The sequence below is a fragment of the Dermacentor albipictus genome, chromosome 6 (genome assembly GCF_038994185.2).
Source record: "Dermacentor albipictus isolate Rhodes 1998 colony chromosome 6, USDA_Dalb.pri_finalv2, whole genome shotgun sequence".
Lineage (NCBI taxonomy): Eukaryota > Metazoa > Arthropoda > Arachnida > Ixodida > Ixodidae > Dermacentor > Dermacentor albipictus.
This window is the reverse complement of record NC_091826.1, coordinates 51358707-51378414: the sequence shown is the minus strand read 5'-3', so window position 1 is coordinate 51378414 and position 19708 is coordinate 51358707. Positions and strand designations below refer to the sequence as shown.

General features: G+C 45.0%; 2 protein-coding genes across 2 annotated transcripts in view; both read left to right on the top strand.

Moving 5' to 3' along the window:
• Positions 1–9040, top strand: part of LOC135911386 (uncharacterized) — a 497365-nt gene extending 488325 nt beyond the window's left edge. Inside the window, exon 7 of the mRNA XM_070540568.1 lies at positions 8955–9040. The gene's annotated coding sequence lies outside the window, so the exon portion shown is untranslated. The remainder of the gene's footprint in view (positions 1–8954) is intronic.
• Positions 9041–10164: 1124 nt separating this feature from the next.
• LOC135911384 (glycine receptor subunit alpha-2-like) overlaps positions 10165–19708 on the top strand; it is a 348733-nt gene continuing 339189 nt past the window's right edge. Inside the window, exon 1 of the mRNA XM_070540565.1 lies at positions 10165–10186. Coding sequence (XP_070396666.1) covers positions 10170–10186 — 17 coding nt within the window. The 5' untranslated portion in view covers positions 10165–10169. The remainder of the gene's footprint in view (positions 10187–19708) is intronic.

Here is a 19708-nt window from a genome sequence, read left to right as displayed (position 1 = left end):
TTTTTAAGCGATACATTTTCTTTGCGAGCCTCGCCGGGTTTTGTGACGGTGGGACATGGAGGAAAGAAAGCGTAGGGGACACGCGGCTAGCCAGGATCGGTTGAAGAGATTGCGACGGAAGTCACGTGTTGTTTTTCGCAACGCAGCGCTGGGACTGACATGCCAAGCATCAACGTTGCCATAGCAACGGCACTCTTGAAGCTCCCTCGGCATCTGATAAGTGAGAATATTTTTCGATCCGTGTCTCTATCGCAGGAAATCCCGTTCACGAGACCAGCTTAGTTTGTAGTGGGCCATGTAAGCTTGAAAGTAGTGTTTTGGCTGTATGAGTATAAGTGTCAGCGTGCTACAGAAGGCACTGAAGTAATCCCGGCGCGGGGCTTCGTCTGCTTCAATGTGCCACTGAAAAACACAGGAGCGCGTCTGCTTCACTGAAACCGTTACAGAAGTTTCGTAGGCTTTGTTCTGACGCGCGTCAGCAGCACACCTTTCCGGCATCTCGTAGCAATGCAAGTTTAGAGCTCGCGACCATGTGCTCCAACGAATTGATTAGAGGCTCAAAGGGAGATGGCACACCAACATGTCTACACTTCCGGCTTCAAAAACGTGACATCGGGGCCTCTCCTTTTTTGCTTCTTTTCTCCACGCCGTGGGAGGTGCGTGGCCGTCCTCTCGCCGAATAGGCCAACCAATCACAGCGCAGGAGACGTGCGCCACCGCCACTGGCTTCCTTGCATGACCATTAGAAGGCTGCGGTCTCCGCGCGTTTGCCGGGAAACATTCGGCACATCCTAATTGAATGCGAAGGGATTCACCCAGTGAAACCGTAGGTAACGCACACCTTCCAGAAGCGCTTGGACTTAACGTGCACGGAAGCATCAACAGGTCAGCAGTGGAGATGAGCAGTAGACGTTTAGAGTATTGGCGAAAAATAAATGCAGGGGAGAGGTTGATACGGCCGAGCCCGTTACAGGCACATGTACCAATACAGGGTATATAGAGAAATTTTGAAGAAGAGAAAAAAAAAGTTATGCTAGGATGAAAGGCGTTTATAGCTTACCCAACTAACTCAAGCAGGCTAGTCGACTATTTGTCATCGCCTCGTTTCAAACGGGATTCCAACAAATCATCGTTATCATCACCGCGACAGTGGCGGGCCCACCATGCAGCGGACGTAGAAAAGAGAACCAGAAAGCTCGCCTTCGCGCATCGGCGACTGCAGAGTAACGAGCAAACAAACGCCTCTTGCCGCTAGAATGGAGTCGAATTTCGCTGCTTACGTCACGCTGCCTCTGGAACCATGATGTGGTCAAAGCGCCCCTCGCAGTCGCTGGTAGTCAGCAACTCCTCTTAGCAAAGAGGCTCGGTTTAATTTGCGTGCGCCCCCGCTCGCGCGCGCCTGTGCGTTGAGACTCACATTCCGGTTCGGACTATACGCGCGCTTTCACGGCACCCGCTGCCAGCAGTAAAAGAGGCAGCAATAAAGCTTGACCGACGAAGTACTCGCACAGCGCAATATCGGACGCGAACTAGTCATTGCATTAGTGGTCCTAAATTTTGACTCCGCACACGTGAAAGCGCGCTCGTGGGCCTGCTCAGGGCAGCAACCTCGTAGAGCTAAATTTAAAAGCGGTGGCCGCCGGCGTTGCTATGCGCTTCGAGTGCAGTGCATTACCGATGTGGCTTTCTGTCTGCTTTTGCTGAATGATAGCGGCGTTGACTCCCGCCTTTACACAATACATTCAGGCCTGGACTACAAATGAGGATAGCACTGTGCCGTTCTTGTAAGAAGGAGAAAAAAGAGGAAGAGAAAGACGTGGAGCTTAGCCAGTGTATGTACCGGCTGGCTACCCTGTGCTTGGGAAAGGGGTAAATGGATTAAAATGTCTGATAGGAAAAAAATGTAAAGTGGTAAACATTCACACAATAACGCGATGCTGCGCGCTACAAGTTCTAAAGTCGGTCGCACTATTCGCATCTTTTTGAAAACTTGAGCCTAGCATTTAAAGCCTCGAGGGCTGAAACCCGTCGGGACCAGTGTCCTAGAACTCTTCCTGCTGTCGAGGGTCGGGGTGGTCCAGTTTTTCGAGCGCACCCGCGAGCGCTTCTGTCGCCACAATGTAACACGAACCGTTATCGTAGCCACAGTTGTCGCAAGCAGGACTGTCGGCCATTCCACTGCGAAATAAATAGGCGTCCGTGAATGCCACGCCAAGTCACAGAGGTGGTACAGAAGTGTCGCTTCCGCTCGTGGCATTTCTAGTGGAAGACGGAGTTGCAGACGTGGATCCAGCCTGTGGAGAGGTGCGCTGGCAAAAATTCACTCATGGTCCGCTAAGTCTGTGTGCGCTCGCGTGCGAAGACGCGAATCTTTGTGGCAGCATTTGTTCTCTGTAGTGGTATTGATATAATATGGACACCATCGTGGGCCAATCGGGCAGCCTTATCAGCAATGTCATTGCCAGAAACTCCAGAATGACCCGGTATCTAGTGGTAGATGATGTTATGCCCCTTGTCGATTGCGCAATGATAACGTGGCCGGATGCCTGCGACTAAATCGGATGTCAGCACGTTAGGTCCGTGGTTGAAAGGGGACAGCTGACACCGGAAAGCTGCCTTCGAGTCACAAAAGATGGACCATGAGTGTGATTATTTGGGACCAATAAACTCCAGAGCAGCACGGATAGCTGCGAGTTTTGCAGCCATCGGCGACGTAATGTGAGACGTCTTGTATTAAATGATGGTGCATTTTGCGGGAATTGCCACTGCTCCAGCTAGACGTTAGGAGGAGACAGAACCATTCGTGTAATCGTGGAGGGCTCATCTGTGCTCCTTTTAGGTTGGTGCTGTTGTCATCCGAAAAAGAAGAGACGTACGTCGTATAATTTAGGCAAATTCTATAACGACTTTTGTCACTCTAGAGTGCTACCGACACACCGTTCTCGAATTCAGAAAGCTGCTGCATTCTAGATGGTATTTAGTTTATTTGAATTTGTAGTGGTCTTCGTGTATTTTGTCTTTGATAAATGTTTTATTTTTTCATTCCTACACAGTTCGTTTTTCATTCTTCAGTTCTTGTTCGATACAAAAACTACGGCTTTGTTGGCGCGTGCATGTTTTTTATAATTTTGCATTCCTCGATAAATATTCTTCTTGGCATTTTAAAAGGTTTCCGCTGAGTGACTATAGCGTTCAGTAAGCTTCCCTATATAAACGTATTGGTATGCAAGTAAACTCTTGAAATGGTTAACGTATTTTTTAAGTGTGAACTATTTTTTTATTTTATTGTAGCGGTAAAGCTTGTCAGAATAGGGGCGATATAACTATATAAGGAGGAAATAATGGCACATTCCCAAATGTCACTCGAGTTCAACAGAATCGACTGGGATCCGTCGTCTTGCTTCATTTTGTATTTGTGTGACCGACTTTGAAAGTGGGTACACGTGGCATCGCCAGATTGTCTGCAATTTTTCCCTTTATTTGTCGTTCATTTCTTCTATCAACTTTTATTCTCTTTACCCTTTTCTCCAGCGCAGCGTAGCCAGCCGGTACCTATACTGGCTAATCTTCCCGTCTTTATCTCTTTTTTTCTCTCCTTCCCAAAAGTAATGCGACTCCCAACTGAAAATTTTAAACAGCTTATCAAAGATTAAACTTTCAAGGGGCATCCTTTTTTGAGAGCAGAGATATCCGCTTTTCTTTTTAAAAACATATGAGAGTATAGCAAAATTACAAAAATGTTTTTTTTATTCCGTGTGTGTCTACGCACGTGTGTGTGTGTGCGTGCGTGCGTGTGAATTAAGTGCGTAAAAATAAAGAAGTTCAACCAATTCCATATGTTTGGAATGTTGCGATGAACGTATGTACGAGCTCTCTACGAACTTTTAATGGGGAGAATTGCTATATTTGTCTAATAATCACATATTGGCCGCACTGAGGAGAGAGTAATCTAGAGCAAAATATATTTTTACAAAAATGATCTAAAGAAGATTTGTAGCAGTAATCATAAACCGCGGGTACTAAAATTAGTCACACCTGATAAATGAGTGGCTATGGCGTACCGGTTGACGCCTTGCTGAATTGCGAAAACACTTTCTTCTTTGTTTTGCGAGTGGGAAAGGTCTCAGAAGTCAGATTTTCATAGCGCTATATTCACCGAGACGCTTTAAAAAACGCTCACTGGAATATTTTTTACATAACTTTTTCATGCGCAGCTCAGCGTTCACAACGAGAACTATGTGAAGCCTTGTTTGAGTTAATGAACCTGAGTTCGGGGTAAACTTGCTGTTTTATCTGTGGCGCTGGATCACAAGGTTAGCGTTGACGTTTCGTAATGCAAAGCGACGTGGGCTACTATCGAAACTAGAAAGCAGGTTGTTGTTAATTTCAGAAATTGAACTTACGCTGCGCAGTGTTGCTCATGGCACTGACAGTGTTTTGAAATTCTGTTTACGGAAGATATACTAAATAATATGAACAATACGTGAATCAGTTTTCACTGGAAGGCTCAAGAGTCACTTATCTGAAAGGCGCGAGTGAAGGAACAAGAAAATATTTCCAGAACGATTGTTGGTTCCGAACAATATCATGACTTCCGCTATAGGACGCGGCAGTTTCACCGAGCGTCGAAAGTGTTTAGAGGGGACCTCAGACACCCGGTATTAAGTTTTCTTGCAAGTCTGTTTTACGGCGAAGCTCTTAGGGCCAAACAATGAAATCTTCCTTATCTCAGTAAGGGAGCCTTCATTGCGGTGAGGCTACCTTATGTCACTCTGAAAGCTTCCTTACTGAGGTGCCATCGGTGAAGGCTTCCTTAGTGCTTCCTCAGCATAAGGTAGCTCCAAAGCTACCTTCATGCGTCCTTACCCCACCCCTGGCCTAGAACGTGCGCTTCACCGCACTGCTTAACCACGTGACCTTTGCTTGCGCATGCGCGCTGTCGCCCACCTGCGGAGAAGCGCGAGCACGGTACGTCTTGCCAGGCATGTTCGTTTCAGTAACGCGTGCGACATGAAAGCGTTGTTAGGCGTTGCACGACGCCGGCGTGCCAGTGTTGATGGAGCACGTCAAGTTTTGTGCTGTGATGCGCTACTTTTTTTAAGTTTAGTAAACAAACCTAGAAGAAAGTGTCCACGCTTCTCTGCATTAGCTATTCAATTTAAAGATTGTGCGACGATACAACATTTTTTTATTGAATAATGGCGTTCGCGTAAAGCCTTTAAGAGATAATCTCGAAGCCAGGCATGCGGCGACAACTCCTTACGTGAGGACGGGTGTAGGGAGCTTTCAGAGCATAGAGTTTCCTACAAGAATTACTAGAGGGAACTGTGGCGCTAGTGTCTACGGGAGCTGCAATGGGAGCGGTTGTCCCAGCATGGGAATTATGGGAAGTACATGGATTTGCCTAAACCTCGTCCTTTTGGCTTCAAACGGCTTTGTAAACTCGTCATTTTGAACAGTATATTGGCCAATAAGTAATTAAATAAACATCATTAGAATTGGCCGATGGCAGGATTCGAACACAGTGACTCTAGCACAGATGCCTGATATTAAAGCCATTAAGCCACGGACGCATGTATCGACAAGCGAATGAAACGCACCTATGAATTTATTGCGGGCATGTCAGTGCCTCGAGACGCATGGAGCGTTTCGATTTGGCCACCTGGACAAGCCCAATCGTTGCAATTAATAGCAATTCTACGCGTTCCCAGCGTCTTCTGCACTTCGAAGAATATAGATTGCGCCGAAATATACAATAAGATTCATACAGCGTAATATACAAAGACACAAGAACGTCTGAATCCACAAGCACGAAGATCAGACAAATCCATGTACTTCCCATCATTCCCATGGTAGGACAACGACTGCAGCGCCAGAGTTCCCTCTAGTAATTTTTGTAGGAAACTCTATGTTTCAGAGTACGCTTGCTTCCTCCATCGGTCCTTCGCTGTAAGGAGGCCTCACGTAAGGTTAGGAAGCGCTCGAAGGAAAGGAACGTTTCATTCTTTGGGCCTTGCTCTCTAGTTAGTCGGGATTTTTCGGGGCCTGTGCTCATCCTATAACAGTACCGTCACATAGCGGTCGCGACCACTCAGACAGAACTGAAACGGCAGCTGCAAAATGGCTTTGTTATTGAGTTTCCGCGTGACAAAATATGTTTCCTCGTATATTGGAAGTATAGTCTGAAGGTACGTTGTCTGTAGCTTGTGTGTTAGTCGTACTTCACGACGTTTCTGACGCAATTTACTTTGAAAGTTGGGTTACTTCAATAAGGCACTTGCGCTTGGCGGAGTGTCCCGAAGAATGAGGATGTAAGCTGCACTGCGGCCCACGTGCGTGCGTGCCTATGTGACGTATGTCACCTGCAGTGACGGTGCTAGTGAAACGTCGTCTAACGTCGTCTAACGTCAGTTGGGATGATGGTACATGTCTAACATCGGTTGTGCTTGTCCAACGCTGGCAACAGCTTCGCTGTACATCCACTTTCAAAAAGTGGAATAGAGACGGCCCTTTTTTCTTTCTTTGTTTCTTTTTTTTTCAGTGGCAACATTTCATTTTAGCCAAAGACACTGTGCTTTGCTTATTTTGCGTTGCAGACTTGTCTCGATATTTCTTTGTAGGCAAGAAAGCCTGAGTGGTTACGTGCGCACGCCACTACACCAACGGGCTTATTGCACCCCAACGGAGAAAGCACTTGAATTTTTTCACAGCGATGGCTGGGTCCAATCAAACCTGCTTTAACCTTGTGGTGGTGCACACTCTATTTTTTATAGGAATAGAGAACAGGTGAAACGCTTTCAATGGCTAACGTTTCCAGCTCTATAACACAATTCCTTTAGTGACAGGCGGTAATTGCATCTGTCGAACCAAGTAAAAGCAGCTTAGGATTATGTCCGGCTATCTGGAACACAAACGTCGATCTTTTTACTCACCTGTAGCCTACGCAAACGCTAAGCCTGCAATGCCCTCGAACCCTGTTGCGAAACGAGAAAACAAACCCACTTTTTAGTTATTCCTTGAAACGCGTTTTGAGGCCTACCGTCTGTCGAAATTCTCGTTGGTTGAGGTAGTACCCTCTCTTTCTATTACCGTCTTGCTTGCCTGACTGATGGAAAAGCTTTCAGTGATAGTTTTGCAGGCAATAGTGTTTTGCAAACACAGACACGTTATTTATGACTGCACCATGCTAACACGAAGCGTCGCTACACTATGAACCTACCGGCGCGTCGCAGACAAACAATGCTAAATATCCTTGCGATATATCTGGTGTGTTATGATGCGCATTGTCTTCAATAATTTTTGAACAAAACTTGCAGATAATCGTTAAAAAAATGGCTTCGCTTCTTCTAAGGCTCACGGCCATTGCGGGAAGCACGCTTTACAAGGGATTATAAGCAGTTCATTCGCGAAAGCGTTGCTTCCTTGTACATCTGCGGCCAACATGTGGTGGCAATGAATCTGCGGGAGCGGGGATCCTGCACTTGTGTTACTTCGCCCAGCATTCCGGAAGCATTCGACAGCGCTTTAAGCCACTTGGAACCAATGACGAATTTGCATTTCCTCCGTGTTTGAAGGTTTCGTTTTTGTTCAAACGTGGAAGAAAAAAGCGAAAGAGAAAACATCGTTGGAGAGCGTTGTAGTTTGGCTCACAGCTCTCATAAACAAGATGTTTCAATTTTATCTTCTGCAGTCAAAACTAACGCGGCAGAGAGGGTGGGGCATTTTTGAAGAGAGCATTTATTGGCGCGTGCTTTACCCCCGCAGCTTTTCGTTCCTTGGCACATGAAGTTGTCCGCCAGTATTGCTCCAAAACCAATGAGAAAAACCCAGAAAAGCAAGCACCTTGGCTCTTGTTTGACATGCAAACGGCTACAAGGTTGACCAGCTGCGGTAGCTTAGTGGATGCGGCATTGCGCTGCTAAGCACGAGGTTGCGGATTCCATTCCCGACCACCACGGCCGCTGGGGGCGGAATGCCAACACTCCAGCACCATATTTTAGGTGCATATTAAGAAAAATAGATGGTCGGAATTATCCCAAAGTGCTTCACAACGTAGCTCCCTCTCCCGATTCGGTAAGTTAAGCTCTACAGTTGTTGCCACCTTCTCGGACTCGATCCAGACGTGTGAAGAAAGCTAGTAAAAATCATAATAATGGAAGCTTGCTGCGCAGTCTAGGTCTAGGTGTGGCGTTTAGTCGGCGTTACCCACACTTTATCGACTACGCATACAATCCGGACTGCGAGGAGTGCGTTTTGCTTAGCACTGTAAAACATGCCTTGGGAATCTTCACGCGATATGTTATGCATGAACCAATAATTGACGTAAGATTTGTGCAAGTATATCGATCAAACCTTTCTTCAAAAAATTGTCTTTGGGTCTTGACCAGACCCTTGTTTTTGGCGTGACGTTCTAAGATCCCTTGTTAATTTTTTTTGCCAGTGAGTGATGTGAATTTGAAACTTCCAAGAGTCTCCACCGTTCAACTTTATTTACCACCATTCTCGTCATCATAATAAATGCTTCTTTTTCTTTTACTCCAATTTTTCATCAGCAATGCGGGTCATAATTCTCATTCGGGCCGACCTCTAAGCTTTTTTTCTCATAACAAATGTGTCTCGCTATTCAGCTCTACAATTACGAAAAAAGCTAACTATGATGGTATCATTTGTTGGTTCCATCGGGTAATGGCTGCAAAAAGCAGTAGAGGAAGCTGTCCATGACTGGAGGACCAGTATGATCGATACGTTTAGTGGAACAATCACCAATAATAAAGATGAGTCCCGGCGAATGTGTCCTTGATCTTCTTCGATACAATTTTCAACAAATCGTTTTTTGATCTGAACTCAATTATCATATCACTGCGAGCACATGTCGGTGAGCATCGGTATCAGCATATCAGCATATCCCTTGACAGCGTATTCGAAATGGTACTTCAACGACACCTCTTTTGCAGATACGCAGCTCTGTCCGCTCGAGCTGGCTTGACACTCCTAATGCTTTGAGAAGGCAGCATTCTTGAGCTACCTCATCTTGGACTACTCCACACTATGACCTGAACGGCGAAAAAAAGACTCAGGTGTAGGTTCCTGCGAAATACCTCGCCTCGCCAACTTCTAAGGGCGTTGTAGGCCAATTCCGGGGGATTTCGGGACAATTTCGGAACAAAGTACTTCCCTCTCATCTAGGATACGTCCACGAAAATGATTTGCCAAAGTGTGGGCATGCACTTGAGTTTTAGCCTATGACACAACATAGTAAACTATTCAATCAATCAATCGGTCAATCAATCAATCAATCAATCAATCAGTAAATAAATCAATAAATCAGTAAGTAAATAAATAAATAAATAAATAAACAAGGCAATACACAAATAAATAAATAAATAAATAAATAAATAAATAAATCGGTGATATTCGCGGTGCTTCTTTGTTAGTGGCTTGTGAACAGGGCCAAAATGGTCCTCCTAGATGTGCGCACTTCTCCAGCAAATGTCGTTTCTAAGCAATTCATCAGTCGTTTACCGACACGCCTTGCAATACATGTAACACGTTACTGTAAGAGTTTCAACCTATACAGAGTAATCAGAGACGTGGCATACCGCTCAGAAGCACGTTACACACACAGAAAAGCGCTGTATTCAAACGATAGAAAAACAAAACAAAGACGTTTATAACTTTAAAATCGTCATGTTTTTTTTCTTTTTTTTTCACGTAGCTGTGACAAGTGCGCCCTTTGTAAATCTATGTTCGCGTTTACAACTTGGCAGCCTAAATCATTGTTCGGTGGTTCGGCACGCAGACTGGCTTGCATGTGAAGAACATTGCTAGATATAGAGTTTAATGGAACATTATAGAGCAGTGGTAATAAAGAAAATGAACAATTCCTTCACGAATAATTTCGTCGCTTTCACTTCTTAACAAACAATAATCTCAGGTATAATAACGCGTACGTGTATGATTTAACGAAATAGCGATCAAAGTGTCGGCTACAAGCCTACGAGTGGTTATTGACTGTTCCATTTTCTTTTTTTTTCCTAGGCCACGTCCTCTTCAAAAGTAGCAAAAAGAGATGTTGCCTTCTCATTTATGAGAAAGCTGCTTCTGAAACAGTGAGGTATCGGAAGCTGCCATCTCTCGCGCAAACGAACGTGGGCGATGGGGAGCCCGGGATGTCGTCTTATCAAAAGTGAGTGCTCCTCCGAGCTCATCTGCAGATGCTCCGACAGGCTTCTTTCTAGGACGGGTTTGTTCTAACGTTGCGCCATGTATGGAGCAAGATCATTACTGAACGTGACACGGGCCTGCAGGACGTCCCTTGCGAGGCGAACAACAGATCAACAAAAGCAGAGCAACGTTCAGAAAGGAAAACCATGCGGCTCCTCCAAAGCAGCAACTCTGCGACGATACTTCATTTTACCTTCTAGTTTCTCAGCTCTTGAGACGTGCGTGTGATGAACAGGCTACGTCTAAAGATGGGTGGTCGGCCGAGGCTTCTTTGTTCCGCAGTGGCGAATCGTGTCGGTGCATCAACTGCACAACCACTGGACGCTGGCGTGACTGCGAAGCAACAAGGGAAACAGGGATGTCGTGGGCGACTTCTCGAACATCCCACGCTTGTGCGAGTGAAAGCAGAGGCACTGAGTCAGGCTGACAGCATCCAATTACTGGGCATGTTCTAAGCGCCTAACCAGACCGTACTGACAGGTTGCGCTTAAAACATGAGGATTTAGGTAATGTTGTTGTCACCGTGTTGTTTGAAGCCCTCCAGCCATGTGCGGCTCTTTTGTCTTCGCTGTTTTCAATAATATAATTGACAAGTTGATGAGCATTCTGCTAATACCTTTTTCAGGCTTAGAAGTTTTGATATGACGGGAAAGCGACAAAACAACGAAAGGGAGGGATGGTAGCCATGGACGCACCCAGTTGGCAACCCTACACGTGGGGACCTGTAAAGGAAAAAGAAAAATGTGAAGGGAGAGAGTGAGTAGGCGCAGTTTAATTTAGAAGCAGTTATATATATATATATATAGTACACGATCTCAATAATATAACAAATAACTACCTTTCACGGTGCGCGTATGTCACCTTTACCAAACAATGAAGTTCACGTTTTCAGCGAGTGAGTGCGTATATATTCTGCTGGGTGTTTCAACATTACCGCCTTTTACTCAACTATTCATCAAAATAAAATGAGTAAATTCTGTCTTCGAACAAGGCAGACCGATTTCCTTTCGAGGAATTATCTCGCTCTATCGTGCTATATTTGGTGAATCCGCAGTCATTTATGGTCACCCTTTGAAGGGACTGTCTGCTTGTTGCCACGGCGTCATGCTCGAATGCACACACGAAGTGAGCAACTTCACAATTTTAGGAGAGTATTTGTGGGCTTGCACCAATTAACCTCCCCCTTTTCTTCACCGACCTCATAATTTCGTTTTCTGATGCCACTACAATAGCGACAATGTTCATGTCTCACTTTTGTAGCTTCAGGATGGTTCATTTTCACACTAGAGCATTTAATTCCTCTGCAATATACTGGCCTGAAGCTTCTCTGGTCTTCAGGTCTCCTGGCTTTGCAGTGTGCTCTTTTTTTATCAGCTTGGTCAGGTTCTTGCCTTGGCGTAGGTTCATTACCATTGTGACGCAGTTAGTCAAATCTGAATTACAATGTCAGGCCCCTCTGTGGCACACTTCGTGAGTTCTATATGAGTTCTGCTTCAGGGGCCCTATAACGTAAAACTATTTCAATATGATCTTATTCAAATCTCCTGACGTCAAATTTGCGTAACCGCTGACGCAAGCATCGGGCGGTGACCCGCAGGGTTGTCTGAAGACACCAATCAGACGCTTTCCTCATTTATAGGAGCTAACTTTTCTTTGCTTTAAAAATGAATAACATTGCCCACAATGAGCGGCTTGTCTTATCTAATTGGCTCACAAGAGGCGAGGAGCACGCTCAAGTGGAGAGGGATCCGACGGGGCCGAGCCAGTGGACTGAAAATCGATAACCCGATGAAGAGGGTGGTGCCTGCGTCTGCAACTGGTCCGCTTTCCCTTACTTGGCTTGAGGCGACTGGTCGAACATCGCGGTGGCATGCAACCGAAGGTCAAGAATTGCGCTAAAACGAATGCTCAGTAAAGAAGAGTTGGCCGAACGAGGTCGTAAACGTGCCGAAGATGCTCGAAAACGTTACACGGCCAGACAGAAAGTTTTATTGTACGCAAATAAATCCATGCCCTCCGGCAGATGCGAGTAGCCAGTGCCTGAGTAATCTGTGGCAGTCATCTTTTATTCCTTCAGAACGCGGCAGCCTGTGGCTATTCAGAAAAAAAACCGGTTTCGTTCAACCTATTAGTGCATCTTTAACGCGTGCACGTCACTGTGACGCGGTGAGTTTCCGCATTTTTATGGCGTCGCGTGAGAGGCAAGTGGGTGCAACCCTAAAGCTTTTGACCAATAGCCGAGGTCCAATGGCAAAACGGCGTCGAATGAAAAATAAATTCTTTTCAATTGCTCGGTCCAGTTATGCATAATCAGTGTGTAAACGTCATATCAGATGAGGATCTATCGCGGTTTTCATGACGTCGAGCGACAGAAAGGCGAAGTGAGGGTGGTCCAAAAACAGTTTTTGACCAATCGTGAAGAGCTGACTGCAGAATTTGAATAGAGAAGTTTGGAATAGCTTTACGGTATAGCGTCGCAGATGTCGTCGCCTTGCTGCACTGTCATGTTGCAGTGTTTACTTTGAACCAGAATTTCAGGAATGCCCAAAGTAAGGTTCAGTTTTGGAATCAAAAAGAAAGAGGAAGGGAAGTGGTTGGGGGCACGGAGAATGAAAAATAAAAATAAAACAAGTGCAAAAGCAAGCGTTCCGGTTAGTCTTCTAGGTGGCGTATGGCTCCGAAACTCTCGTTCTTAAAACCGTTGTTTCTCATTGCTCAGTGCTCTATTAGATATGCACTAGGCACATGCTTAGTTCCTTTATTTTAGCTTGAGATTAGTTGGGACGTAGAAGTTCAGCTTGTACAGACGCGTCCAAAAGCAACAGACCACCTACCACTTTTCTCACTTCGATTGGAACTACCATGATGGAACGGTTATCGGAAATTTAAGTTTACGGTGTACTATAATAAACATGAGGATTATACCTTTATAGAATCCATACAATTTGTTCTAGCTGATGTGCATATCGACGTTGGTACTAGAGACGTTTCTATTGCTATTCAACATGACGGCACTTTATTTTAAATAGGAGAGAGAGAGAACTAAACTTTTATTTTCCGAAACGGTAAACCGAGTCAGAACAGGTTCACCCTAGGTGGGAGGATTCCTTATTCCAAAAACCCTCTGGCTTGGGCTGCCTCCTTTGCCTGAGCGACGAGACTGCGTTGGTCGTCCAGGTGGCAGAAAAAAAAAGCGCTTCCAGACGCAGCTTCACGGGTCGTGCCTACCTTACAATTGTGGCAATGCAGATGTCAGGAAGTTCTATCACAGTATGCTTCGGGCAAGTACAGCAACGAAGAAAATTGATGTTCCGCATAATACAACATTAGGCCTATAGCACTATGTCAATGATCTAGTTGTGAACACTTGTACAACACTACAGTCCATTCTACTCTCCCTTCTCTACTTCTCGTTCTCGTCCTAGTAATACCACAGTCATATCGAAGTAACGATGAAACACACCTGAGTCGTTGCTTCGGATGTTGCGGATTCTGTCCAAAGAGAAAGTTCGAACCTAAATGAATGAGAAGCAATGTAAAATGTCGATTCTCGTACCACGTGTTCATTTATGCGCTAAGTGTACACTCTATTGCGTTCTTGACCATTGGTGCGTGTTTCTGCAGTAATAATCCACAATGCTGGAAAACTCAACTGCGAATCCAATAAGGATGCGACGAAGAGTCACACGACCGTGTGACACACAACGTTCGCAGCTCAAACAGTGGTCAGCGCTGCCACTGCCTATGGGGCCGCATTGGTTCGGTAGCCATTAAAACGAGAAGTCGTGGCTGTTTTCTAAAGCGCACAAGAGAGTTTGCCTAAATTTAGACAATAGCTCCCGGTGAGGCAAGAGGAACCGGAACAAGAGACTTCGTAAATCAACGAATGTCGTGCGTCAATCAGACAAATGGTAATCAATGCAATGGACATGAAGTGACGCATATCCAGACCCATTATGCCAATGTACACGCACATGTAACCGAATGCGTTATGAACCATGTTGGAACAATGTGGCCTTGTTTTCGGTGCCTACTCCTTGGCACAGTGTTATTTTGGGCCTATACGTGCATTTTGAAATGGCGATGTGTCGAACCTTCAAGCGAATTTCGCAGTGAGTGTTTTTTTCACAGAAGGAGGAAAAATTGTTGATAGTTTGGTCCTTTCCGGATTTGCCCCGCCATAAAGAAAGTCGCTGGAATGATGCATGATTGCGACACTTCGCCTCGTGTTCGCGTGTTAAAGTCTATTTTAATAATTACGGCAGATGCGAGCACAGTGTGCTAAAATATTCTTCGATGTCAAATTAAAGCGCCAAGCCTTATCGCTTTGGATAATACCGGCAAACTTTGACGGCTTCCGCATGTGCATTCTGCTCAATAAGGCATGTCTTCTATTGTGTGCCGATATTCTGATATATCGACGTGCCGCCAGTCAAACTCAGAATCTCCAGCCTAGAGATCAGATACGTATCGGATGGTGCTTCATTTAAATCACTTCCCGTATGTTTTGTCTTTTGTTGGTACGTCAACGGGTGTCAATGGAAATGACACCCGCCGTGGTTGCTCAGTGGCTATGGTGTTAGGCTGCTGAGCACGAGGTCGAGGGATCGAATCCCGGCCGCGGCGGCTGCATTTCGATGGGGGCGAAATGCGAAAACACCCGTGTACTTAGATTTAGGTGCACGTTAAAGAACCCCAGGTGGTCGAAATTTCCGGAGTCCTCCACTACGGCGTGCCTCATAATCAGAAAGTGGTTTTGGCACGTAAAACCCCACAATCTATCTATGGAAATGACATTTTATCCAATGTAATGCGCAGTATCTAATCATTGCAAAATGCACGGACCCTCATGTGAATCGGTCATTCTTTAAGAAAAGCCGAGGAAAAGCAATGCTATAATATGTGGCGCTCCCGAATAGCGTCTTCAGCCTCTTCGAATGCGTAGTGCCAGCCACTAGCATTAGGAAGGAAGTTGGTTATTTTGTCTTGAAGATGTGGACAAATAAAGCAGCTCCTCAGAGAAACATACGTCGACGAAAAGGACCACTTTGCACCAACCTTATTATACAGTGAAGTTGTACTTTGAATGGGAGGATTGTGTGAGAGCTAAAAAGCAGTCCTTGGGGGCCTCGTCAAAGCCTTTAAACTAAGAAATTATTGCAGTTGAAAGGGCCTCTGAATTGGCTAATTGCAACGCGCAGGAACTCCCTTGCCGGACGTTGATTCAGAAGCAATAGCAAAGGGAAATGCAAAAATACAATGTTGTTATGTGGGGCTTCCCAGGAACCTCATCAGAAAGGTTGCCGAAGGATCCAGTAAGTGGAACTGCATTTCTTTGACCGATGATAGATTTGTTTAGATAGTGCATGCATCTTCCATTATAACTTAAGGCCGGCTTCCAACTCTGAGAAAATTTGCATGTACTTTGCATCGCTGAATTTATTATGTTTTGCAGTGTTGTTCCTCCATGAACAAGAAAAAATATATTTATATGTGCAGCTGATGAAGTTGACTCGTGTGCATTATTGCGGAACGCGCACTCTCGTAGCACAACAAATGCCGTGAGCAGAGGTAAAACCACGTACTCCAGCAGAGAAGATCTTTGTGTCTTGCGTATGGTTAAAAATGCGCCGTCTTGCTTGCCAGTAGACCTTTGGCATTGTTGTGCCCTTTACGTTTCGTTTTTCTGTGGTGTTTGTGTGTATGGCTGACGGGAGGTGGTGCTTGCGCGCGTGTCTTAACGGGGTGCTCAAAAGGGATATGCTATGCGAGCGCAATTACCAAGTCATGATTAGCATCATCATCATCATCATCATCATCATTGCTGTCATCGTCACTACTACAACCATCATCATCGACATCACCGTAATTTGAGTTAGCTGCAAGGCGAAGTACGGCGCCGGCGATTTTCAATTAGTCTTGTTTCCCGTCAGCTCACTACAACCTAATATTTGTAAATCCTAATCTCATCGCAACACATAATATCCTTTCATACTCTACCGTCGGTCTCTACTAAATGCGATACTGTGTCCTTCTTCCTCTTAATAGCAGTTCCGCCAATCTAATAGTCCAGCGGTCATCTCTTCCAGACATTACATGACTTTCGCAAACACACATCTCACCAAGAATGTCACCTGTTACATCTAATCCATTACGAGAAATCTCGATTGCTTTATGATTGTAAAAGTTTCGTCGAACTGCTATATTTTCAGCCCTCTGAAAGAAAAATAAATTCCATGCTGGTTGCAATAGAGGCTGGTGGGAATGCTGTTGAGAGTAGTGAAATCAAATAAAGAATAGTGAATGTTAGTTAGTCTTCGAGAACGGCGTCCCTGTAAATCTCGTGTGAGTTAAAAAAAATTATGCCCACCAGTTGAACGATCCGCTCAGCATGATTCTAATCATTTATTATCGTCCATTGACCACAAACACCGGACGCGGTGCCTGAGCCACTATGGCGTTGGGCTGCTGCTGAGCCCAAACTCGAGGGCTAAGTTCACGTACGCGACAGCCACATTCCCACGAGGGGCAATGCAACAACGCATGTGTGTTGTGGTTTCGGTGCATATTAAAGAACCCCATGGGGTCAAAATTAATTCTGAGCCACCCTATATGGCGCACCCGGGGAGGTTATATAAAAAGACTAAATATGTAACCTCCTTGGACGTGGCTTACAATACGCTGTGCAGTTTCTTGATTTCAAACCTAGCAAAACGTTTTAAAATGATCATAACCGATCGATCCTATTCTAAATGGATTTGATCGAACTTCGTGAGAGCGAGCACAAACTTCAGTTGCGATGTTGGCTAGTTAGCCGAAGCATGGGTAGGAGTTATGTGTAAAGAACCGGAATTAAGGATGTGCTAACACACCTAAATTAGAATATGAATTTGACCATTCTCCTACGAATCTAAGTGTTAAATGTTTGCCTGTTTTGAATTTATCGTTATCGAATATGCAGGGTTACTTGTAATATTGTAAATTGTCTGCTATTGAAAAACCCCAATGCATATGTTTCACTTTTTGCTTGAAGTCTCACTTATACGCTAACCCAAGAATGTGCCGAGTTTCTAGCGTACAAGCTCTCCACTGAACAGTTACAAATAGGAGTGAACAGTTACAAATTACTGAAGAAAATTAACACCTTTTTTACAACTTTCCTGTCGGTGTTCATTCTTCGTATATATTGAGAAACAAAATATCATCAGAATTCTATTTGGTATTAAAGCCCTTACTTCTTCTTTAAATTTTCGTAACCCACTCACAAATTTCACTGTTCTAACTACCTCCAAAGAGGCGCCACCGTTGTAATATCTCGGCGATATGGACACCACTTACTCTCTCCGATGAAACTTGGAATTGCTAAGGCGAACGAGAATAGTTGAAAGAGACAATACCATGCGCGAAAAGAAGCAGAAAGGCACAGTCTGGTCGGTCATCGTTCACGATTCAATGGCAAACATTATCACCTTATACGTTGAGTGTCCCTAAACGACAAAGATTGCTGCACTGATCTCCCAACAACTTACGATCAGGACTAAGGATGTGCCCCCTGCGCTCTGGCTAAGGCTATAAGGAGCTAATGAACTTGCCGGAACAACATTAGCGCCACGCCTGGTGGAGAGTTTCTCTGCTGCCGCCCCACGCAGCCGTACTATAGGGCACTAATCACAAGCGAGCGAGTTGGGGATGGCTCATGTTTACCTCCCACCTTTGATCTCTTTGCCAGGCAGACATCCAACTTTTTGTTTTCGCCAGACCCATCAAACAAAACGATGCCATAAATGCACCTAAGCCCATAATAATGTAAGTACTGCAAACAAACAGACAAACAAATTCGAAGGTCTCAGGCCAGCAAAAATGTCAGGGAAAACGGGAGTCCACTTCGTGCTGAAACAAAAAAAAAGAGGGAACACGCAGCGGCAGCCAAGTTAGTAGTTTGGCTGTGATATTATGATTGGCTATGAAAGTACATTCTTTGGATATCAGACCGAAATTTTTCTCTTTGTAGGCGCCGAAGAATGGGAACGCGTCTACATGGATAATATGGCCGACGCTTTCGATCATTGGCTGTTCGCATTGTGCCTCTAAACACGAAATATTAGTAGGTTTGATTATGGGTTGCAGTAGCTACAGTCCGATCGAATTTTTTTCTAAGATACTTGTGCGCAGAGATGTAGTTCCAGAATTGTTTGATTGCACTAAACGAATCACAGGTCGTTCATGTCATACGGGACTCATGCCTGTGTCTGTAGGCTCGAGGTAGTGAGTCCCAAAAACTGCTGGCTGTATACAAGACACACTGTGTGCTTGTTGTCAGTCGGGAGTCAGCCTAGTGAGGATCAGTTCGCCTACCCATCTCGACTGCCAGCCATTGTCAGTGCAAGTTATACAGCGATCTCTGCAAGACTGTAGATGTTGTTTAGAAGGCCGCAAGGTATTATTTACTGTCTTGAACTGCACGGATTTGAGTTATCGGCTCGGAATAGCAAAGCTTGTCACGTGCTTGTAGATTGCCAGCTCACTTCTTTCTGTCCTCACCCTCACCAAGCATGCTCGATAATGTCTCTCCCCTACACGCCATCCCTTTGCCCTCATCTCACACCCACACAATCACACATTCTTCATGAATCTAAACTACAAGAGATAACTTCCGGTACCTTCTAATGGCGACGTCTGCTCCTTTCACATTTGCAGTACAAGTTCCTCATACAGTCGTAGACAGTCTTAGACTGCCCTGATTATGCAAAAACAAAAGGCGAGGACAAGTTGCGTTACACGCATACTGAATCATGAACCGACATACGGAGCCACCATATGGTCGGAGATCAGAAGACAAACCGTAGCGAAAGGCCGACTGTACCACACGAGATGAGTAGTCTGGTACCCCTAAGCTCTGCGCCACAGTAGCTTAAAAGATGCACGCAAACTGGAATGACGCACATGTGAAAGAAAACGCCCATGATAATACAAATGATTAAAGCGAATACGTTTTCATAAGGCCACTCATAACTGCGTCCAATGACACAGAGCCATTTTTCTTTTACATTTTTATGCGTACAGAGTAGTCCAACTATAGGGAAGCGCGTCATGAGTATTCAAGCCAACTAAACTTCGTTTCTTCTACTTCACGGAGGAAGTATGCCTGATACCATGACAATGATGACATTGATACGTGAAAAAATAGTTTTCTAAATTTCTTTTTTGGCTGACCATTACCTGCTACGAAGTCCTCAATGCTAACGAAGTGTTTCCCCTATCCTAGCCTGAACATACGTATTCAGGCCTACGAGGCCGCCTCGCAGACTTTCGGCAATGGATGTTCAAATACCAGTTTCCCGTGGCTGTTATATGTGAACCAAACATGACATCTTTACTACGCGTATCTGGATATGTGCCACTGTGGTCAAGGAATGATCACAATTCAAGCAAAGTGCTCATTTTCGTTCGTCGGAATTTAACGTGCCTTCGTAAAGATTCCTGC